Source organism: Anopheles moucheti, chromosome X (genome assembly GCF_943734755.1).
Source record: "Anopheles moucheti chromosome X, idAnoMoucSN_F20_07, whole genome shotgun sequence".
Lineage (NCBI taxonomy): Eukaryota > Metazoa > Arthropoda > Insecta > Diptera > Culicidae > Anopheles > Anopheles moucheti.
Window position 1 is genome coordinate 8250023 of NC_069142.1, and position 25156 is coordinate 8275178.

Consider the following 25156-nt stretch of genomic DNA (forward strand, 5'->3'; position numbering starts at 1 on the left):
GCAACTCATAATAACTAATTTTTGTTTGGTCCCACCAAATAAGGAAAAGATGCTTCCTGGCTGTTATTTCTGGTTTTACTCAGTAACTTTGGTTTTGTTTCTCGATTTTTCGTCTCTGAACAATGCAACAACTATTAATAGGTTGATCAAGTTCGATTATATCTGTGCTTTTTTCGACATTTTCGTCTTATCATCGGTCATCGGTGGAAATTCATTTTTAGCATCAATAATGTCTAAATGGAATCGACGATCAATCGTATTATGACACCACATTTTTCCGGTTTCATGACGCAGCTTCTATCAATGAGCAAATTTAAAATGAAATGTTATTTATCGATTTGTTGTAACACCCTGTAAGTGAATGGACCAAACAACAAAACAATATTTTTTTCTTAACAATATTAGTATAACCAAAAAGGAACAAACAATAATTAAATTAATTAATGAGCTCCATTTTATTAAGAACTTCGACAATAAATTTAATTTTGACATACTCAAAAACTCGATTTAAATCAAATAAATATAACACCCAAAACAAAACATGACGTCACTGAATATTCCTCTGTACTTGTTGCTTCGCTACTATTTCTCAGTGGATGTCTAACGTTAAATTTGTGTGTCGTACTGTGCGTAGTAGTGAATGCACTGTACTGTACGATCTTTAGCTTGATTTTCTCGCCTGAGCCGCGTGCGGTAAGTTCGCGTATTGGTATTTTCTCGTAGGGGTGGGGATGAGAAGTGGGATTAGCGGACACGGGTACAGGTTCACCGGGGCAAACTGCGCTTGACGTTAATTAATTGAATTAATTAGCGAGAGTTCGCCCCGGCGGACACAAGCGACGAACCTTAATGAGCTTGTTAGAACCGGCGCAGGCTCTCCTCGTTGCGTCCGTCGAGGATGTGTGGTGTTCGTGGAATGTACCTTCAATGCTCAATCTGTTTAGCTTTTTTTGTTGTTTTTTGGCTGAAGCAGGTGGGCGGCGAAGGGGGAGGAGGCACCACGAATCGGCAAACGGCTCAGATTTTCATCTTAATCTTCCCCCACAATACGGAACGTTCCAGCAGAAAGGAAAAGCGTGGAAGAGAAAGAATTAAGCAGGGGATGGTGAATTTGGTAGAAGGAAATCGTTTGATCTTATCTTCCCGCTACCTGCCAAAGGAAGAAAAGAAGAAAAAACCTCCTCCACTGCACAAACATTTGAGGTTTAAGACCCGCAATGCAATTGGGCTTTCCTTGTTTTTTTTTTGCCGTGCGTCATCGGTTTTAGCAATAAATACTTTAAGACATTGGTTTGCTGCAGGAACATTCCTTCTTTTTGTTGCAGAAAGAAGTACCGGGAAATGTGAATCAACGCAATGTGATAAACTTTTGGCATCTGCACTGGTCTTTGCGGGAAAACGAATCACGCCAATCGAATCTTTGCTTGCGCAAAACGCTAAAATTGAAGTTACAAAATAGCAACGAAAATAAAATTTTGCTTTTGCGTTATTGTTGCTGCAGGTGGAGAAGAAATGGAAAAGTTGGGCCTTTTTCCCTGAAATTTGTGCTTTCGTAGAAAGTTTGCAGCCGTGATGCAGAAGGACAACGGAGTAAAACGCAACGCAGAAGCAGCAGATTTGTAACAAACGGTACAAAAACCAAGCGGAAAGCTTCGCCACCATCGACAAGATGGAAGAAAAGCCCGTAAGCAAATAAGGCACTTGGGATATTTTCTTCCATTTAATCCCCGAGCTTTTTAACTCCGTCTTCGTGCGCTCTTCGTGTGGAAGGGGGAGGGGAGGGGAGGGGAGGGGGAGGGAGGTAGGAGAATCACAAAGAAGATAAATGAACACCTAAGACCGATCGAATGGCACGCGGGAAAACAAAAGCTCGTTGCGTGTGTGACAGAGAGAGAGAGAGACAGAAAATGGACGGCAGAGTGAGAGCGTTAGAGCTTTGAGAGGAGACGTGTAACAAATATTATTATTTATCCTGACATTTTGTGTGTGTGTGTGTGTGTGTATTTGTATGACGAGAGTAGAAAGAAATGAAAATGAAAAGTCGTTCTACGCGTTTGCTTTTCACTTGTTCCACATTTTCCCTTCCGAAGATGAAATCGTACGATAATTCGAGACAGGAAAAATGGGGAAGAGTTGTACATGGGAAGGAAGGCGCAAAAAGGGGGGGTGAGGGAATGAATCAAAAGGCAAATAAGTGGAAAATCTTGAGCGCAAACTTTATTTGCTTCGGTTTTCTGGGTTTTGTTCTGCTGCTGTCTCGTAACGAAAAAAACCCCCCCGATTATTGGCCACCTTGTCTCTTTCGTTCTGGGTGTCATCTTTATTTCATTCTTTCTCTCGATCTCTCTCTCTCTTTTTCTCTCTCCCACACTCACCCTCCTGTGTTGTGGAGTAGAAAAAAAAGGAAACTCACATCGCACAGGTGGGCAATGCATGGTAGCGGAAGGCCAATATCCGGATAAGTGGTAAGGAGGAAGGTGGGGAATGGGATGGGGGTTGGTGGGGGGGGGGAGTTTGGCGAGGGGTTGGGATTATAATTCTGTTTCCTGCTGCTTTCATTGTTTAACAATAGACACGGTAAAGTTCGTTAAATTCGTTCTCCCCCTCCACCACCCCCTACTCGCGACCCTACCACACGTTTTTCCACCCCCGCACAGTGCTTGATTTTCCTGGTAAATGTTTGCCCCGAGCCTTCATTCTGCACGCAATGCTGCTTGTGATGATAATGTTGCGGCTGCTACCTCTTGATTAACATAATGAATATTTGTTGCTCTGGTAGCACCGTCTAGGGAAAGCGTATCTCACTGTATACGTATGTGTGTGTGTGCGCGTCTATACGGTGAGTGTTTTAATAGTACCTAGGGCATATCCTGTACCAGGAGTACCTTTGGTACTTCCACCTTCACACGAAAAAAAACAAAATCTTCTCACGTGCTTTTTGCATACGTAAACGAATGAAAGATTGAAATTACTTCGAACAATCGAAAAATGTGGAACCAAAGCAAAGGGAAGGAAAACGTACTTTTCCGCGTGAGGGAGGTTGGGGGTTGAAATTTCTTGATGGGCAAATTTCAACTGTTGCATCGTTGCCATTGGGGTTGTTAAAAATGGAGTCAGAAAAAAAAAGAAAAACACACACACACACACAGAATGGGAAATAAATAATCAAATCATCTACACACACACACGTCATTCAGTCACGAGGTATAGTGGGGGTTGGGGGTGGGGGTGGAAAACCATACACCCTTCACACAACATGTGTAATTTAGCGCTTCAATTTTGGGGGCTCCGTATGTGTGTGTGTGTCTTTTTTTTTGGAAAATAATTTGCAACAGAGCGGAAAGGGTGCAAACTCTCCCTTCTGCACCACCCACCTTATCACCCCATTTTTTTTTGTTTGTTGCGATGGTGGAATCATATTTTCATGTATCTTTTTCTCCATTTTGAATTCCGTAACCCTCCTAAATGTAACCCTGCCGTCAAGCGTTACGCGTCAAATTGGTAACTGCTGCCAGTGACAGCGAGTAGTATACTTCATCTTCTTCCTTGCACCCCCTCCCCCTTCCCCTTCTCCTTCCCCCCTCCCCCCTCCCCCCCTTACCCATCTAACCCTCCATGTCACGAAATCACAATCAGCGTAAAAAAAAATGCTGCCTGAAACTATTGTTGTGTGCACGCTTTTGCAGCCTTTGGAGAAAATGATTGAGGGACACACACACCGCATCGCGCGTCGTCGGCGAACGTCGTCCTTGGAGTGCACGTTCGCGTCCTTGCGCCAGGCCCGATGCACGTCCGTTGTGCCTTTTTTGCGCGTTGTGCAACACTCGTTTGCTTCCAATGGTCTCTTCAACCCCGCAACGGGGCGAGCAAAGCAAAAAAAAAAGGCTTCGCCGAAACAATGATGCACAGTAAGGAAGTACAAATGGGGAGAGTGAGGGGAAGCCGGGGGGATGGAAAAACCGCGTCACTTCAGTGTTGCGCCAGCAGGCGAATGCTGACAAGCGTGAATTGAACCGCAAAAGGATGCAACCCGGGAAAAAGACTTTTCCCCATTTTATTTCCACCCCTTTTCACGATCCCCCCTTCTCAACGTTTGCTCCACCACCTTCGAGAAGGAGGAGGGGGGGGGGGTTTGGAGGGGGAAGAGGAAATGGGGTGGACGCACCAAAGAGATAGTGATGCACCATCCAGGCCGTGCGCTTGGTGGACGTGGGTTGACATTTTTCCAAGGATGGAAGGATTGGAAACTGAACTGCGGGGAAAAGAAATGTTTAAGAATGGGGTTGGAAAGGGAAAGGGTGCGAGCCGGAAAAGGGGTTGGGTTTGGGGGGAAATGAGGCCAACGCATTTATGCGCCAATACCGTGTGCGCCGGGTCCTCGGCTCGGGGCTTGTTGTGTTCGTCAAATAACAAAACCGAATTGTTTGATTTGCACGTTCGCTTCGGCGTTGCGTCGTTGCGGCGCTCGTTGCGCTGTACAAACAATTCAAGCCGTTGATTTAATATACCCCGCTATATAGCTCCGTGTTGCCCCGTTAACGGTGTTTGCTTTTTTTTTCTTGTTTTGGCGCGTTTGCATTACATTTCATTGGTGGCTGCAAAAGGAAATAAAAACCCGAATGCGTCATTCCTTTCGCTAGTTGTGCGCCGTACAGTTGCTGTTTGTTCGAAAATGATGATGGAAGAATAATAACACAGAGAAAAAAATGTCGAAAAGATATAGAATACAGGAAAAACCTCTTCAATAGATAAATTTTAAACACAGTTTGTTGGGCGGATTGCATACTTTAAGGCGAATGCGATGCTTATGTAGCACCCAAGAAACATATTCCATTATAGGTTTTTTTAGAGCATTCTTTACTAGAATGACCATTAAATCTAACATACACGTTGATTTTATTAGATTCTTACTGCTTGCGAATTTTTAATCATGTCTCTATCTATATTGAGACCTGAAATTGAATCAAATTGGAGTTCAAGCTTAATGGCTTCAGTTTAAGCTAAGTTTAAGCCTCATCTGTCAAACAATCTTATTGATATCCCTCGGAAAGTTGAAACTAAGATTGTAGAATTCTGAAACATTCTTTTTGTTCCACTATTTCTGTAAATTCTTAATCATTTTGAAAGAAAATACCACAATTTTTTCCAATAATGTTGCAAAGATGATCATTTAAATACACAATAAGTTTTCTTTTCGAGCTTCGTCAAGCAGATTTGAAACAGTTACTTGGGCTATGCAATCCACCAAGCTAAAACGCTATCGCTAACATATTATTTTCCTTTTACTAATAAGGAAGTTCCCCAAGGACAAACCAGCAGAAGAGTTGCATCATAATGGATGGGTTTGAAGGATTCGAACCCAAGTTGCTTGGGCTCCTTGTTTCCTATATTTTATCACATTCTCGCTCTTTCTTCCTGTGTTTTCTTTGTGAACATTTTTGCATGTTAAGAAAGCAAGACACTCTAGCAAAGCGCTACCTATTTGCGTCACTCTCGGGTGCAATTTAGTGCCGACGTTAGACGATGAGCTTGACAACGGCGTCGATAACGGGCCCCGGCACCAGCGGCGTCGAAGAATGATTGTTTTCCCGGGTTCGATAGGGCGCGACTTGTCACTGAAACATTGCCGGATCGTTCATTCTCAGCCCCCTAACCGTGGGTTACCATGGGCGAGGGAAGCATAATTTTCTGCCCCGCACAGTGGGATACAAGATTGAATAGGGTGGGAGGACGAGCTGGTTCATGTATCGCTCCATTTCTCCCTCGGGTTTTTTTGCTTCTTCCACAAACGAAACACTCTTCCTGCTATCGGTTACGAACAAATGTACCAAGCGCGCATCGTTCATCATTATTGTGACCCGCATGCAATTGCTCTTCACTCAAATACACTGCTGCACCACACCCGGACAAACAGCAAAACATGGAGCGTGAGACGTTTTTGCCGGAAGCAACAGCACTACTATCAAAATTGGGTTTCCTTGGTAGATTCCGATGGAAAACTACGTCCCGAATGCATCACACCGGTAACGAACATAGCACATTTGCTGGCACTAACAAGCACAGCAAGGGCCTTCCTTTTTTAAAACGCCCGAAGTTATGCAACCCCCGTTACAAATGTAGCTTTTTTATTACTTTCTTGTCCCGGCACACTAGTTGACAGTAATGAAGGACAACACTTTGGTAAGTCAGGATGGTAATTGCTCATTGCACACGATGCTCATTAAAAATTGTGCGCCACGGTGGAAAATGAAAGAAATAAGGTCCGCCTACACACACTAGCGATGGTATATGAACGGTTTTAGCGTTACGTTATAAATTGGTAGCGCCTGGATCACGACCTTCTCTATCGCTGAGCGCCCTGTAGCTGCGGTATTGCTTCTGTACGTTTGCGGTAAGCGATTGCAATCGATTAGCCGTCGGTGCGGAGCTGTGGTGCTGCTAAGATGAAAGCGATGCTTCTTCGCCGACCGTCTTCGGATTCAATTTGCTGCAAAAACACACCGACAAGGATGCGGAAAGGCAAACCACGAGTGGGGTAGCGGAAAATCTGCGGATAAAATATTCAGCTTCTGGGAATTTAGCTTTCCGTACGGATTGAGGATTCACAAACGCCGATTGCAAGGCAGTACGGGGAAGTATGCGAGCGAGAAGCAAACCGGAGAACCTTGTTGAGGTTGAGTATTGTGAGTTATGCTTGCTAGCAGGCCCTGCTTTATCATCGACCAGAACCGAAACTCGCCCAAAACCCAAAACGGGCGGACTTGTTTCTGCTTTTTCTTCCCTGCCTGGCATAATGTTTCCGCCGGTCAGCAAATCTGGACAAAATATTAGAAGAAGAAGAAGAAGAAGAAGCGATAAAACACAGTGAAGCGAACAGACAAACAAAACAATCACAAAGCAGCACACACACACACAGGAGGAGTTGTTCGTGTCGCATTTCTACCGCAACTGCTTCATCGCCCTGTTTTTTTTGTTGTTGTTGTTGCTACATCTATCGGTGTATGTACACGATTTAGTAACTTGCAATCAAAACGGGAAGAAGAAACCATCGGAAAGTGAAAAATAAATAAATTAAAAATATAAACGCTGGGCACGGTGAGATATAATTACATTTTTCGGCTATACATCACCATCTTAAAGTCGAAACACGCACCATGTTTGGGGGGCGGAACACGGTCTCCGGCCCCCCCCCCTCTTCAGTAAACAGTGGCGGATATGATTAATGAACCTTCAGATCCAGTGTCCTTCGTGGATGGCACAGCCGGAGAACAAGGCGAGATTAAGGCGAGCAGGCGAGATTAAGGCGAGCAGGCGAGTGTAGTGGTTTATTTTTCGATTAACCGTGCTCGGTGATCTAACGGTGCACTTTCGCGTGTCTGCGTGTGTTTTGCTGGTGGAATTTGTAATTGTAAGCTCTCGGTGGGTTCAGCCGGGTTTTCACCCTACCCCCCTCCCCCTCTTCCTCGCCATTTCGCCTCCATTAATGGCAACCGAAGAACAATTTTCTGTCCGACCCTAAGCAAACACATTCGTCCGGCCCCCAAAAAACCGGCCACAGGCCCCAACGGTCCACCAAAGGTGTCTCACAGCAGCACACGTGACAAAATGGCCGTACAGTGTGTTTTTAGTAGAGGAGATTTATTTGATTTGAAGATTTACTGAAACATTAAAATTGAAACGAGATGATGAGAAAGAGAGAGAGGGGGAAAAAGAATTCTTAGGAATTAAGGATCATCATGACGCAACCATATTTCGCAAAAGGACCGCAAAACCGTGTGGTTTGGCATTATTCATCCGCCACAAAATGGAAACACTTCGCATGTACAAGACGTATCACTACTGTCACACGTGTAGTGTTTATTATTTTTTCCGCGTTCCCTTTTCCTACTGCCTTCATCTGCTTGCAGCCAACGAATGATCTTCGTAACACAGCGAAGTGTTTGCTTCACAAAGGGTATCCGTTTATTTACAGGGCAGGTCCTGCGGAAGTGGATGGACAAAAGGTACCTAGTTAACCCGGTACTTAACGCGTACGTGGCGTGTTGGCACGCACCATGTAACCGTGATTGGTATTGCGTGATCTTTGACATTCCCACTCGAACGAGCCAGTTACAACCTTTGTAACCGTTTAACCTCAACGACGGGGTTCGGCGTTCCGACCCTCCATTCCCTGCAGAGTTTCTCGTGGGAACCGAAGGGAAAGGGGGGAAATTAATCGCAAAGGGTGGAAAGGGTGGCCCAAGAGGCCGGGGATGTAGTTTCTATTTCAAAGCGGCGCTGCAGGAAATTGAAACCGTGGTAGTAACACGCAATCGGTGCGATGGAGGCGCCCGGTACGTTTCGATTGCACCGATGGAGACGCCCGGTGGTTTACGAAAGTAGCCACAGCGAAACTTCACCCCCGTCACTGGCGAGTTTACGCATAATTCGATTTCAATTCGGGGTAAGGGACAAGAACAAATAATAACACAGCCCAACCCCTCGCCCTTCGCACTCGCCTTTCCTTATTTTGACTCTCTCGTTCCAAAATGCCGGGATACGGCAATTCGACAAGATCAAACAACCGGAATTCTATTTCTTCGTTCAAGAAGGGGGGGAAAAAAGTCGAGCAAAGAAAGCAGACGCTTCCTTCTGGGGTTATTGCAACAGGTGACGGTGACCATGCAGGGGTAAGGATTATTAAGACGCGGTTTAAGCGGCGGCAGCTTAGCGCAAGTCGCAAACCAACCGAATCCAATCCACGGATTCCATTTTCTGAAAGGTAAACACACAAAGAGTTCTCTAAGTGGTGTAGAGGAGATAAAGAAGAGAGTGACAAACGAAAGCAGGAAGAGATGGGTTTTTTGGTGCCCGTAAATATAGAAGAAACTTAAACCGACTTTGTGATCGTATTGCCAAGCGCAACAAAAAAAAAAAAGGGCTGGACACATGAGGCGGGTAAAGCAGGAAAAAGGATGCTTCACTGCCACTGCTCATTGCTTCATTTAAATGGTCTGCGTTTATCTCGCTTTCATCCCCACCCGGTGTGTCGGTTTCGGCCCAAGCGAGAGCCGGCAGTTTGCCAGCAGAAAGAAATGGAACAAACAGCCTCACTAAATGATACAACAAAAAAAAAATAAAACATAAAATAAAATAAAATAAAGCACGAAATGTGAAACAGGGGCAGGTTAAACAGCAAACTGGAAAGGCCCATTAACCGCTCGAGTGGTCATGCTTTATGGACACCCCACTTCCAGCCGTAATTTCCCGTCGTTTTTAGAAATAAGCAACAGAAATAGAAGGTAGGATGGGGAAAAAGGGAGGGATGGGGGGAAAAAGCAAAGGGCCAGACTAACCACAAGCAGACATACACACACACACACACACACACACACTCCCGAATAAATGGCGAACAAACAGCCCAATTTGTTCGTATTCCTCCCTCCCTAAACAGAAAAAAAGGTGGCATCATCATTAGGTGAAATTTCACCATCTCGAGCCAATTCTAGGGCGGACATGAGCGAGAAAAAAAACATACAAATCGAGTGAACACGACGAGTGGTGAGATAATTTTTGCCAGCTTTAATCTATTATGTAATATTTTCGCTTGTCCGATGCAGGCTACACCGTAACAGCGAAATCCGCGCGGGCCTGCAGACGACGCTTTCCCGGGTTCGATAGGGCGCGACTTGTCACTGAAACATTGCCGGATCGTTCATTCTCAGCCCCCTAACCGTGGGTTACCATGGGCGAGGGAAGCATAATTTTCTGCCCCGCACAGTGGGATACAAGATTGAATAGGGTGGGAGGACGAGCTGGTTCATGTATCGCTCCATTTCTCCCTCGGGTTTTTTTGCTTCTTCCACAAACGAAACACTCTTCCTGCTATCGGTTACGAACAAATGTACCAAGCGCGCATCGTTCATCATTATTGTGACCCGCATGCAATTGCTCTTCACTCAAATACACTGCTGCACCACACCCGGACAAACAGCAAAACATGGAGCGTGAGACGTTTTTGCCGGAAGCAACAGCACTACTATCAAAATTGGGTTTCCTTGGTAGATTCCGATGGAAAACTACGTCCCGAATGCATCACACCGGTAACGAACATAGCACATTTGCTGGCACTAACAAGCACAGCAAGGGCCTTCCTTTTTTAAAACGCCCGAAGTTATGCAACCCCCGTTACAAATGTAGCTTTTTTATTACTTTCTTGTCCCGGCACACTAGTTGACAGTAATGAAGGACAACACTTTGGTAAGTCAGGATGGTAATTGCTCATTGCACACGATGCTCATTAAAAATTGTGCGCCACGGTGGAAAATGAAAGAAATAAGGTCCGCCTACACACACTAGCGATGGTATATGAACGGTTTTAGCGTTACGTTATAAATTGGTAGCGCCTGGATCACGACCTTCTCTATCGCTGAGCGCCCTGTAGCTGCGGTATTGCTTCTGTACGTTTGCGGTAAGCGATTGCAATCGATTAGCCGTCGGTGCGGAGCTGTGGTGCTGCTAAGATGAAAGCGATGCTTCTTCGCCGACCGTCTTCGGATTCAATTTGCTGCAAAAACACACCGACAAGGATGCGGAAAGGCAAACCACGAGTGGGGTAGCGGAAAATCTGCGGATAAAATATTCAGCTTCTGGGAATTTAGCTTTCCGTACGGATTGAGGATTCACAAACGCCGATTGCAAGGCAGTACGGGGAAGTATGCGAGCGAGAAGCAAACCGGAGAACCTTGTTGAGGTTGAGTATTGTGAGTTATGCTTGCTAGCAGGCCCTGCTTTATCATCGACCAGAACCGAAACTCGCCCAAAACCCAAAACGGGCGGACTTGTTTCTGCTTTTTCTTCCCTGCCTGGCATAATGTTTCCGCCGGTCAGCAAATCTGGACAAAATATTAGAAGAAGAAGAAGAAGAAGAAGCGATAAAACACAGTGAAGCGAACAGACAAACAAAACAATCACAAAGCAGCACACACACACACAGGAGGAGTTGTTCGTGTCGCATTTCTACCGCAACTGCTTCATCGCCCTGTTTTTTTTGTTGTTGTTGTTGCTACATCTATCGGTGTATGTACACGATTTAGTAACTTGCAATCAAAACGGGAAGAAGAAACCATCGGAAAGTGAAAAATAAATAAATTAAAAATATAAACGCTGGGCACGGTGAGATATAATTACATTTTTCGGCTATACATCACCATCTTAAAGTCGAAACACGCACCATGTTTGGGGGGCGGAACACGGTCTCCGGCCCCCCCCCCTCTTCAGTAAACAGTGGCGGATATGATTAATGAACCTTCAGATCCAGTGTCCTTCGTGGATGGCACAGCCGGAGAACAAGGCGAGATTAAGGCGAGCAGGCGAGATTAAGGCGAGCAGGCGAGTGTAGTGGTTTATTTTTCGATTAACCGTGCTCGGTGATCTAACGGTGCACTTTCGCGTGTCTGCGTGTGTTTTGCTGGTGGAATTTGTAATTGTAAGCTCTCGGTGGGTTCAGCCGGGTTTTCACCCTACCCCCCTCCCCCTCTTCCTCGCCATTTCGCCTCCATTAATGGCAACCGAAGAACAATTTTCTGTCCGACCCTAAGCAAACACATTCGTCCGGCCCCCAAAAAACCGGCCACAGGCCCCAACGGTCCACCAAAGGTGTCTCACAGCAGCACACGTGACAAAATGGCCGTACAGTGTGTTTTTAGTAGAGGAGATTTATTTGATTTGAAGATTTACTGAAACATTAAAATTGAAACGAGATGATGAGAAAGAGAGAGAGGGGGAAAAAGAATTCTTAGGAATTAAGGATCATCATGACGCAACCATATTTCGCAAAAGGACCGCAAAACCGTGTGGTTTGGCATTATTCATCCGCCACAAAATGGAAACACTTCGCATGTACAAGACGTATCACTACTGTCACACGTGTAGTGTTTATTATTTTTTCCGCGTTCCCTTTTCCTACTGCCTTCATCTGCTTGCAGCCAACGAATGATCTTCGTAACACAGCGAAGTGTTTGCTTCACAAAGGGTATCCGTTTATTTACAGGGCAGGTCCTGCGGAAGTGGATGGACAAAAGGTACCTAGTTAACCCGGTACTTAACGCGTACGTGGCGTGTTGGCACGCACCATGTAACCGTGATTGGTATTGCGTGATCTTTGACATTCCCACTCGAACGAGCCAGTTACAACCTTTGTAACCGTTTAACCTCAACGACGGGGTTCGGCGTTCCGACCCTCCATTCCCTGCAGAGTTTCTCGTGGGAACCGAAGGGAAAGGGGGGAAATTAATCGCAAAGGGTGGAAAGGGTGGCCCAAGAGGCCGGGGATGTAGTTTCTATTTCAAAGCGGCGCTGCAGGAAATTGAAACCGTGGTAGTAACACGCAATCGGTGCGATGGAGGCGCCCGGTACGTTTCGATTGCACCGATGGAGACGCCCGGTGGTTTACGAAAGTAGCCACAGCGAAACTTCACCCCCGTCACTGGCGAGTTTACGCATAATTCGATTTCAATTCGGGGTAAGGGACAAGAACAAATAATAACACAGCCCAACCCCTCGCCCTTCGCACTCGCCTTTCCTTATTTTGACTCTCTCGTTCCAAAATGCCGGGATACGGCAATTCGACAAGATCAAACAACCGGAATTCTATTTCTTCGTTCAAGAAGGGGGGGAAAAAAGTCGAGCAAAGAAAGCAGACGCTTCCTTCTGGGGTTATTGCAACAGGTGACGGTGACCATGCAGGGGTAAGGATTATTAAGACGCGGTTTAAGCGGCGGCAGCTTAGCGCAAGTCGCAAACCAACCGAATCCAATCCACGGATTCCATTTTCTGAAAGGTAAACACACAAAGAGTTCTCTAAGTGGTGTAGAGGAGATAAAGAAGAGAGTGACAAACGAAAGCAGGAAGAGATGGGTTTTTTGGTGCCCGTAAATATAGAAGAAACTTAAACCGACTTTGTGATCGTATTGCCAAGCGCAACAAAAAAAAAAAAGGGCTGGACACATGAGGCGGGTAAAGCAGGAAAAAGGATGCTTCACTGCCACTGCTCATTGCTTCATTTAAATGGTCTGCGTTTATCTCGCTTTCATCCCCACCCGGTGTGTCGGTTTCGGCCCAAGCGAGAGCCGGCAGTTTGCCAGCAGAAAGAAATGGAACAAACAGCCTCACTAAATGATACAACAAAAAAAAAATAAAACATAAAATAAAATAAAATAAAGCACGAAATGTGAAACAGGGGCAGGTTAAACAGCAAACTGGAAAGGCCCATTAACCGCTCGAGTGGTCATGCTTTATGGACACCCCACTTCCAGCCGTAATTTCCCGTCGTTTTTAGAAATAAGCAACAGAAATAGAAGGTAGGATGGGGAAAAAGGGAGGGATGGGGGGAAAAAGCAAAGGGCCAGACTAACCACAAGCAGACATACACACACACACACACACACACACACTCCCGAATAAATGGCGAACAAACAGCCCAATTTGTTCGTATTCCTCCCTCCCTAAACAGAAAAAAAGGTGGCATCATCATTAGGTGAAATTTCACCATCTCGAGCCAATTCTAGGGCGGACATGAGCGAGAAAAAAAACATACAAATCGAGTGAACACGACGAGTGGTGAGATAATTTTTGCCAGCTTTAATCTATTATGTAATATTTTCGCTTGTCCGATGCAGGCTACACCGTAACAGCGAAATCCGCGCGGGCCTGCAGACGACGCTAAAGACGTTAACACACCGCGGCAACCGGCAAAATGGCAAATAACACAACTAAAATGTGAAACCGAACAATGAAGCAACAAAAAAAAAACACAACAACAACAACAACAACATAAACTGTTCGCAATGCGAACAGATCTACGGACGTAGGAAGAAAATAACTAGGCGACAATACTTTTTTTAAGCGGTGCTAAAAAACCGTACCGTTCTGTGCCTTACTGATAGTGCGTATGCAAGAACGACATGGTGCATTTATTCTCTCTCTCTTCTTCGATACTCTCTCTCGTGCTGCGAGTTTTCGAAGATCGAAAATTCCCCGAGCGCATTTACCCAACTACCGATCGGACAAGTTAACGATAACGGCGATATCGTTGACACTCCCCCCCGTGCGACAGCTACACAGCTGTGGTGCTTCCTTCTTGTCCGACTTCTAAAACTACTACTTTCACAACCGGTCGCTCGAGCCGTGTACCTTTAGCGGTCTGAATCACTACTCGCCGTACTATTTCGTCCTTTGATTTCACCGTTTCGACTACTCTTCCTCGTGGCCAGCAGTTTCGCGGGTTATTTTCATCAACTATTAACACCAGATCGCCTATTTTGATAGGTGGAGCGGGTTCAAACCATTTTGTTCGCTTCGTGAGTGTGGGCAAATATTCCTTTAGCCACTTTGTCCACAGGATATTGGAGTATACTTGAGATGTTGCCCATGTGTTGCGTAACGTTGCAGACCGGTCATCAAGGGGAAGCAGAGGTTTTACACCGGAGGATGACCCTAAAAGAAAATGGTTTGGGGTTAGCGGTGCGTCTTCATCTCTGTCAACAGGGACATGCGTCAGAGGGCGCATGTTAACTATGCTTTCAGCTTCGATGAGCATGGAGTTCAGCAGCGCGTCAGTCGGGAGTCGTTGAAATGGCATTTTTTCGAGGGTTCTTTTAACAGTTCGTATCATTCTCTCCCACGCACCACCAAAATGCGGGGCGGATGGCGGATTGAAATTCCACTTGGTGTTCGGGATGTTGATTTCTTCCATCAGTCTTCCTGTGTCGATTCTTTTGGCGGCTTCTAACAGTTCTCTGTTGGCTCCAACGAAGTTTGTGCCATTATCACTGATAATCTCGTTCGGTGTGCCCCTTCGAGCCATGAAGTTTCTTAACGCCAAGATGCACGAGTCTGTTGAAAGGGCATGAGCTACTTCTATGTGTACTGCTCGGATTGTCATGCAAGTAAACAGTACACCCCATCTCTTTTCTGTCCTTCCACGACCCGTCGTGACGAACAGTGGACCGAAATAGTCGATCCCGGTGAATGAAAAGGGTCTCATGTGCACGGCTAATCGAGCTGGTGGAAGTTGACTCATCATGGGAGCGTAGGATTTAGACTCTCTGATCCGACAAAAACGGCAATTATTTTTCACACGACGGCAGGCTCTGCGTAGGGCCGGAATGTCGAACTTGGCTCTAACTTCGTTTAAAACCGTTTCATGATTTCCGTGGCGCAGTTTTCGATGGTAATCGTCTATAATTAGATCTACCACTATACCGGATTTAGGGAGTATTATTGGCCTTTTTATGTCCGAACCAATAAAGGGGCACGCGTCTATTCTCCCTTTAACCCGCAATAGTCCTTCTTCATCAATATACGGGCTTCGCTTATATAAAAGACTGCTTCGTTTGATGCGTACTGATGTCTTCGTCGTCTGCGCTTCACTAAGCTGTTTGTATTCTTCGGGGTAGTCTCGTTCTTGTACAGCTTTCAGGATGGTTCGTTCAGATAGTTGCAGTTCGAGAGATGTGAGTGCTCCTTCGTGTCGCGTGGTAGGGTTCCTTGCGTTGTGTATAAAACGCCATGCGTATCCCACCGCTCGGAGGAGTCTTCTCCAGCTTGAAAAACGTTCAAAAACGATGAACTGCTCGCTGACTTGGTGTAGTGCTACGCACTTTCGTGCTTCTTCATCTGTTTCAAAACTATTAGTTTCCGCTGTTGGCCATTCCTGCTGCGGCCTTTTAAGGAAATCTGGACCAGAAAACCACTCACTTGAACTTAGATGTTGACGAAAATTGGTCCACTTAGTGCACTCGTCCGCAACGTTTAGTTTCGTCGGAATCCATCGCCATTCTTCGACGTCAGTGTTGTCCAGGATTTCTCCTACTCGGTGGCCTACGAAGATGCTATATTTTCGGTGATCGGAATTTATCCAACACATAACATCTCTGGAATCTGTCCACAAAAATCGTTGTGTTATAGGTTGGTCATGCGCTTGTAGTATAGTCGTAACTAGACGGGATCCTACGACTGCCGCTTGAAGTTCCATTCGCGGAATAGACATATATTTGATAGGAGCTACCTTTGCTTTGCCGCCTACAAGCGATATCTCAGTGTCCTCGCCCTGCTGAAACCGAAGATAAGCTACAGCCGCATACCCATCTTGCCCGGCGTCCACGAATACATGTAGCTGTATTACAGTATTTTCGAGTTGTATGTTTCGACGATAACAACGAGGAATAGCGATTTGTTGCACAACGGGTAGACCTGTAAGCCACAGTTTCCATTTTTTATATGCATCATGCTGGATTTCTTCATCCCATCCTGTGCCAGATCGCCACACTTCTTGCAGAATAGCCTTCAAATATAAGAGAAAACCAGCGATTAGTCCCAGGGCATCGTATATACTCATGAGTGCGCGAAGAATTTGTCGCTTGGTCGGCACGCTTTCTCCATTCAGGATGTCTCCGTCTCGTTTGGGTAGTAGCTTGAAGCTGAAGGTATCTGTCTGCTGATCCCACCACATTCCGAGTACCTTCTGCACGTGAGACAAGGGGTCTATATGGAAATCGCGCTGCTGTAACTCGTTTCCCGAGAATTTTGCTGCAACCTTGTTTGAATTAGAAAGCCAATTGTGAAGCTGGAAACCGCCCTGCGCATGGATATAGCGCACCTCTGTTGCTAATTTTATCGCCTCATCCTCGCTTTCAATACTAATCAGCAAATCGTCCACATAGTGCTGTTCTTTTATACACCTGACGGCTTGGGGAAACTCATCTATGAATCGATCGGCATTCAGATTTTTGGCATATTGCGCGCTAGTTGGTGAGCTTGCGGCTCCGAATGTCATTCTGGTCATGACAAATTCTTCTGGCTTCTGTTCCGTAACACCCCACCTCCAGAGAAAACGTTGACTATGTTGGTCTTCTTCGCGTATCGACACTTGGTGGTACATCTCTCTTATATCCGCGGCGACGGCAAAACGATACTCTCGGAAGCGATACAGAATTGTAGGCAGAGGTATAAGCAGATCGGGTCCGGATAGTAAGCTCGCGTTTAAGGATATTCCTCTTACCTCTGCGGCAGCATCCCACACCAAACGGACTTTCCCAGGCTTGTTTGGATTTGTCACTGGGAATATCGGCAGGTACCATTTCCTAGCATAGTTACGAGTAGATATCAGTTCATCGTCCGATATTTTTCTTACATACCCTTTTTTAAGGAAGTCCTCCAGCTTGTTGTTGATCACAATGGCGAGGTCCTTATCTTTTCTTAGTCGTTTTTCTAGGCACTCCATCCTATGCACGGCCATGTGACGGTTGTCTGGCAGGCTAATATTGTCCGATCGCCAAAGCAATCCGGTTTCGTAACGTTCGTTGACAAACTTTGTGTGGGCACCCAGTAGCGCAAGCGCTCGTTCGTCATCCTTCGACAGGACCTTTCGCCGGTTCACTGTATCACCGTTTTCCGAGGTAAAATATTCCCGCAACGCTGCTTCTAGGTCACTATCGGATTTGGTGCACGTGCACAAATGTACATCGCTTGGTCCTTCTACATTTCGGTGCATGTGCTGGTTGTGTGGACCACAGATCACCCAGCCGAGACGTGTTTTGGTAGCAAACGGTTCCTCTGCAGTTCCTTCGATTGTTTTAAGCGGGCGAGTAAGGAAGAAATTGTTGACGCCGATTAAGATCCTTGGAGTAGCTCCCCGATAGCTCCGCGCCTTAACGTTTCGCAGGTGGTTGTACTTTTCAGCAAGTTCTGGTAATACCAGCGATTGTTTCTGAAGCGCCAGCTTGACAACGGTGTGTACTTTCGGCATCGTGTATTGCTTTCCTTCCTTGCCCACGCCTGAGATGCCAACGGCAACTGTGTGAGATAAGTACTCTTCCCTCTTTTGGTTACCGGTGAAACTTAGACAAATCGGGTTGGGTGTTCCTGTGAGGTTTAGCTCCTGTAGTAGGGCGTGATCCATTAGCGTAACGGAAGAGCCCTCGTCGAGAAGTGCGAAAGTATTAACTTTCTTGCCTCGGCCATACAAGGTAACGGGCACATACCTTAACAACGATGTCTCAGAACGGCAGTCGTGGGCAAGTGTAGCCACAGAGTCTCGGGAAATCGCTTCCCCGTGCAGCAGTTCGTGATGAAACAAGGAACATCCATCCTTGTCGCATGGTGCCGAGATGTGGCATCGTCCGGTGTGCCTCCACAGACACCTCCTGCAAATGCGATATCTGCGTACATAACCCCATCGTTCATTTGTCGTAGACGCGATAAGCTTCTCACAATCAGGGCCGCTTTTGCATGTCTCCTTTTGGCATATCAAACAACCAAAGTCTTCTCGTGGTGGTACTCTGGTTGAGCGGGATTCGTGGTGTGCGTTTACGACCTTGTTATCGCTCTTCTTCGCTTGAGGCTGTGGTGGTGGCGTAACAGAAACAGCCGCGTTGGTAATCGTCCGCATCCACGTACCGTATTCCTGCAACGAAGGATTTTTTAAGTATGTTTCTTTATGAATACCCCACATTAGTTTGAGGCACGGTGGAAGGCGCTCAACGAGCTCCTTCATTAGTGAAGAGTTATGGTTCTGCTCATCCATACGGCGTGCCTTGATCGTGGCACACAGTTCCTCTACTGATACTCCGTAGTCTATCAGCGTCTGCATTTTCTCCATCTTGGGTAGAGCAGCTGATCGGATCTGCTGCAGAATACCGTCGACCAGCACCTCCGAGCGTCCGAAGACTTTTTCTAATGCGTCGATTACATCGTGCACGTTTACCGCATCTTGTAAGCGGCTCTGCACCATCTTCAGCGCCCGTCCGGACAGGCACTCCTGCAGTCTCAGCACATTTTCGTCGTCGGTGTACCCACACATGCGTGTCGTTGTATCGAAACGGCTCTTAAAGTTGCTCCATTCGTCTGGGTTTCCAGAGAACACCGGAAGCTTCCCCGTGACAACCTTTCTTGCGGCTATCTGGCTGCGGGTCAACTCGCATACGTTATCGAGCGTAGAGAAACGACGCGTTGTTGAATGCGCTCCTGCATTCCGAGGATCGAAGGAGTTATGTTGTTGCTCGTAAGGACCTCGATTGTAGCGGGACATTTTGCTAATCTCGACCTGCAATGCTTGCCGCTCTTCACGAAACGCCTCACGTTGATTTGCTAACTCTAACTTCAGGGCCTTCACCTCTCGTGTAACGACGCCTAATTCATCGCTTAAAGATGGTGTATTTAGGGGCGATGGAGGTCGACAAGTGCAGCATCGCCATGTTGTGCACTCAATTTCTTCCGTTACATTTACACACTCGAAGTGGAACCATTTTGTACATGTGCCACATGACACCATTTTCTCGTTCGGCGAACGATTACACTTTTCACACGCGCGATCTTTGGTGCGATATAGCTTGCTTATTTCCGCCTCCATAGCTTCTTTTTCTTCACGAAACAGTTTTCGTTGACCTTCCAGCTCCTGCCTTAAGGCGTTGATTTCGTGCGTAATGGCACTAACCTCGTCGTCAGCATCCGGAGTTTCGTCTTGCTCGGGAGGGTGGCAGGCGCGACACTGCCATTCTTCTGCTACTGTGTCGATGGTCAAATCAACACACTCGAAATGAAACCAGAGGTAACATCCAGCACACTGCGCCATATCATCGTGAGGCGCTCCGCTGCATTCCCCGCACTTATCCTCCTCATGGGACGACTTGACGGGTGACGGATCCATAACGTGCAATTGATGAAACTGGATTCACTCGCGATTCACTTTGTCTGTTTAATGCGTTAACAGTATACGCCAGTAAACCGCGGTCCTTGCTTACGTCCTGTACGATAATCAGGCAATCGATTTTGGCGTGAGGTCGTTGATCCCGGGCTTCGGCAGCGAACACGCGGTAATCACTCACTTTACGATCGCGGATTTTCGTCCCGAGTTCGATTATTAAACCGGCCACGACACGATCGTTATCACTGGGATAGGTTTTTTTAGAATGTTCGCAATGCGAACAGATCTACGGACGTAGGAAGAAAATAACTAGGCGACAATACTTTTTTTAAGCGGTGCTAAAAAAACCGTACCGTTCTGTGCCTTACTGATAGTGCGTATGCAAGAACGACATGGTGCATTTATTCTCTCTCTCTTCTTCGATACTCTCTCTCGTGCTGCGAGTTTTCGAAGATCGAAAATTCCCCGAGCGCATTTACCCAACTACCGATCGGACAAGTTAACGATAACGGCGATATCGTTGACATAAACAATAACACGGAGAAAGTTCGCAAATTAAGTGAGCATAATGCATAAAAAGAAGTGGGAAAACAGATAAAACACAAGCTTTTTTAAGAAATAATGGATGGAGGCACCAGCACCCGAAAACAAATCAAACAGAAGCAACGACAAAAAAAGAAGCAAAAAAAAAACCCCTCAGACTTACACACACACACACACACTCAGAAAATTGCGGATGGAAACTTGCGGTCCCGCTTTAATTCCGGTGGGGAATACACACACACACACCTCCCCAAAACACACGAGAATGTGTACATCTGAGATGCAAAAAATAAAATCTGCTTCGATCATGCCGCTTCACCCAAAAGCAGCGCGCCCCCCCCCCCCCCAGTAGGTTTTTTTCCACTTTTGTGGAGCGATTTTTCTTTTTATTCCGTACTGGGGGAGGAGGGGAGGGGGGGTACAATGAGAAAAAAAGAATGTGAGTGGGAGAGGGGGGGGGGGGAGGGGAAGGACATGTCGGTTCAGATTCGTTACACCCAAAACGTGCTAAATGGTACAGTGTTTGGAAAGTCGGAAAATGTGCGGGACCAAAATGTGCTGGAGGGAAGGAAAATGTTTGGCACGCGGCCCAAGCAAAAGCAATGGGCAGAAGAAGTTTTTTTGCACGCTTGGATCGTGTCCGAAACATGTGCCAATGGCGGAGGGGTTGTGAGAGGGGAGGGGAGGAGGGGAGGTGGGTGGTAGCCTAGTCCGAAGGGCCCATCATCGGTACACTCGCAACTTTACCTTAGTTTATCAGTGTGTGTGTGTGTGTGAGTGTGTATGGGTGTGATAATAAATCGCGGTTGAAAACGGAGAAGATGATATAGCGGAAACTAACTATCGCTCTTTCACTTTCTACTTCGTTTTATTTCCTCCTCTTTTCCCGGTTCTATCTCTCAACGCTTATTGTGCAGCACTTGATTCAACCCAACTCCTAATCCTAAACCACAAAACCCCCAATGGGACCGCACACACACACACACCAACACAAAAAAGGTGGAAAACTTTATAAGAAGCTCATGGCGAGAGTAAGGCCTCGAGAGACACTGTGGGGGAGAGGGTTCTTGTTCGTGAGATTCGTGGGAAAAGAAATTAAATTTCGTGAACCGAGTTAAGGTGCATCCAACCCACTGCGGACACGGTCTGGATGTCTGGACTTAAAAGGGGTCTTTTAGACATCCGGATGGAGGACAAGATTTGGGGGCTGGAATTTCTCATTTCCTCGTCAATCAAGGGCCAAGAGGAAGAAAAAGAGCGAGCAGAGAAGATGGCGAACCGGGGGACAAGGCGTAGATGTGTGCCTAACCGAAAATCCAACCTAAGCGTCCGGAGAGCGTTGGTCCTTCCATTCCCCAAACAACCAAGAGATACGACTCACACCCAGGTGTCAGCTTAATGGCGCAATGCCATTCCCGGTCCAATTGCTCGTACATCAACCACACAAAGGGGAACAAACGCGAAAAGCGAAATGCTTTGCAAATGATCGATGTTTTAATGGTTTACAAAGAAGATGCCACACGGTGCACGATGGCCGCTTTCGCTTCCCGGGTCCCGGGAGTCCCGGGAGTGCAAGGGAGAAAAAATAAGACCCAACAGATACGGCTGCAGACTACACTTGATTTAATTACAAGTTTTTGAAGTGTGCCGCTGTCCTTGATCCTTGTGTGCCGGTGCGGAGTTTCGCAAGTATAACGACACCTGAGATCCATCTTCATTATCGCAACGCGGCGTACGGCGCGCGGCAATGTGCGCAAATAGCGCCCAACGTACCGGGGCACACACCGGTACACGCATCAATTACCTGGAATTGGGGGCAAGGGCATGACAAAGCAAAACACGCTTAAAGCTCATTGCGTTGTCAATTAAAACGCTTGACAGCGCTGGCGGTGGCGTAGCGAGGGCAAAAGTTAGCTGCCAGCTAATTAATTGATATCCTTCTCCTTTCGGTTGCTTGCAGCAGGTGGAGAGTGTTGTGCAATGCGTGGGCAACAATCCGTGGGCGACCGTTCCATCTCGGCATTGCCGCACATTTATCGGGTTACTATATTTATTAGAAATTTGTGTTAGTGTTAGCAACTGTTAATAGCAATTAATTGCTTTGAAAGGTGACCAGACCCGTATTACGGTTGGTTATTATTTATCCTACAATTTATAAAAGGATTTATATTTCTGCCCGATAAGTTTGAGGTTGTAATCAACAATAAACTAGCATAAAAGCTCAAAAAAAGCTAAATGGATCGCGCAACATAAATAAGACAAATGAGAAAATTAACAGTAAAGCACAAAAAAAACTTCACTGAATTTTCAAAGAACTTCACTGGGAACAAAGAAGTGTCTTTGTAGCATGACAGCATATACCATTCACTTATCGCAAAAGTTTTCAATCATACTTTGTAAACGCAGCCAACACAAGCTGTCAATGAAAAACACCAAAACAAATTTTACCAAAACAAACAAGATTTAGCTGTTGCGGAACCCTGTATAGCAACTGTTTGAAGCTAATGCAGTACGTAACATAACTATACAGCAATTGTTTTTTTCGTTATAATAAATTAATAAGATAAACTGTAGACGTAGTCAAATTACTTTGATTTACCAAAAAAAAAATGTTACCGTTGGCTGCCTGAACGAGCTGCCCGATCATCGGACTGTCATCAGACTACCATCGGACTACCATCGGACTATTATCGGACAGCCCGGTTCAGGCCGTCATGTGTAGACTTCCACACATGTATAACTGAATTTATAACAAAAATCTTTAAAGTAAAAAAAAACTATGCCTTTTTTTAACATTCGACATGACTAATTTACAATATAATTTGGCTAAAGTAGATTACTTGCAAACAATAAAGATTGTCTGCGGATTTCGAGATGATGAATTTTTAGATTTTGTAGATTTTATTTTATATGTTTATTCTCTTTTAATTTCAAATCTTGGCGCATAACTCTACGAGCTTTATGAGTTACGCAACCTCAAATATAGAGAGTTTTAAGCTTGTATCTTAATAAGGTACGTTATGTTTCTAAAAACTATTTGTTTTTAATACTTCGGTTCAGTAAGTTTGATCCTAGTAAGAAAATGTCAGGTCTCTAAATCAACAAATCTGGGTATAGCAAGGGTTAATGTGCAACATTCACTTACCTCCAAGAAAAAGGTCCTGCAGCGCTTGCACCGACTGACAGAGCAGAGCCCATCCTTCCGCTTGGCTGGGCCGCTTCAAGCCGATCACGTTCGTGAGCGATACGGCACTACCGATGGCCGGTGTTGTTGGGCGAAAGTAATCGACCCCACCACCGTCCGACGACGGTTGATGGCCGACTGTTGCCGTTGTTGATGGGTGTTGATAGTGGTGTTGATGGTGGTAGTGATGGCGCTGCTGTTGCGCAACGGTTGTTGCACTATCCTTGTACGGTAGATGTTGCTGCGTTACGTTGCTGGAATGACGCTGGTGGTTGTTTCTTCCCTTGCCTGCGTAAACACCACCACCATTGCCATCCGCTTCGAGGTGCTGTGACTGGCGCCATTGCTGTTGATGAAATCCACTGTCAGCAACCGGATGGCGTTGGTTCGGTTCGCTTATCCCGTTGTCCCATCCGTGGTCGTCTTTGTTTGCCATCGACTGCTGATGACGGTGCATCGCACGTTGATAGTCCTCTGAGCGTCCCATTGCCCCATCTAACCCTTCTCCCTCACCCTGTTGCTGATCCGCTTCACTGGTCGGGTGGGTGCGTTTAAATCGTGAAATCATGTCCAGCACGTCACTGCTGCGCAACGGCTGACGGTGATGTTGTTGATGCTGTTGCGGATGATGATGATGATGTTGTTGTTGTTGCTGCTGTTGCAGCTGTTGTTGTTGGTGGTTGTTGTGGGTGCGATGGTGATGGTGCTGTTGCCGATACGGTTGCGTTTGCTGGTGTGCGGCTGCATGCGGATGATGCTGCTGAGCCAGTTGTTGATGATGATGCTGGTGTAGTATAAGCTGCTGCGTTTGCGGTTGTTGATGTTCGTTATTGTCCTGGTTGCACGGAACACTACTAATGTTTTTATACTTATACTGAAGATAAGGCCCCCGCGGTAAAGTATTGTTAGTGTAGGCACCATACGTTGGTGGTGGTGCTGTTGTTGTTGCTGCTGCTGGTGATGTTGCTGACTGCGAGCTACCGGTTGCTGTGTCGGCGTTCGTCTCCGCAACCGCCGCCAGCTCCGTCGCAGCCTGTGGCATGTCGCCCTGTATTGGTGCCGCTTCCCTCGCTTCCACCCGTTCCGGACCGGTTGCGGAATCACTACTATCACACTCGGTCGGTATAATGTTGTTGTTAGTGTGGTTGTTGTGGTTGTTGTTGTTGTTGTTGTTATTCGTAACAGTTGTTGACATGCTGTTTGCAACCTTCGCACCGTCTGCAGACGGTAGTGTTTCGATCGTTTCAATTGACTGTTCACCTTGCACCAGCGTCCTATTGCCAGTTGCAAAGGACACCGTTGTTGCTGATGTGGCCGAACCGGTTGCGTAGGTGACCGAGAGCAGTGTGACAGATGTTGATGCTCCGGCCGTTGGTGTTGTTGCTGATGGCTCCGTAGAGGCTTGATAGTGTTGATTCTGGTATAAATGCTGCTGTGCTGATCCGCCCACAGTCTGGTCTTTCCCCTTCGACGGTGACGACGATAACGACGACGATGACACTAACGATGACCACACCAACAGAGACGATGGCTGTGTATACATTCTAGAAAATGGGAAAAATAAAAAAGAAAAAAGATCCTATCAGTATTAGCGTCAAATGATATTGATAGAAATCTCTCCCAATTCTTCTGTCTTTTTTTTCCAGCAAACTTTCCAAATTTATTCCGGCACCAGACTGAAATGGCACAAAGCCATCGCTTTATTTAATATTTCACGTCAATCAATGTTGGCAGCTTTAATCGAG

At 46.2% G+C, this 25156-nt stretch overlaps 1 protein-coding gene across 1 annotated transcript in view; it reads right to left on the reverse strand.

Annotated features, from left to right (window-relative positions):
• Window positions 1-24954, reverse strand: part of LOC128306551 (uncharacterized) — a 42480-nt gene extending 17526 nt beyond the window's left edge. Inside the window, exon 1 of the mRNA XM_053044088.1 lies at window positions 23373-24954. Within this exon, the coding sequence (XP_052900048.1) occupies window positions 23373-24954 (1582 nt within the window). The remainder of the gene's footprint in view (window positions 1-23372) is intronic.
• Between the last annotated feature and the right edge of the window lie 202 nt (window positions 24955-25156).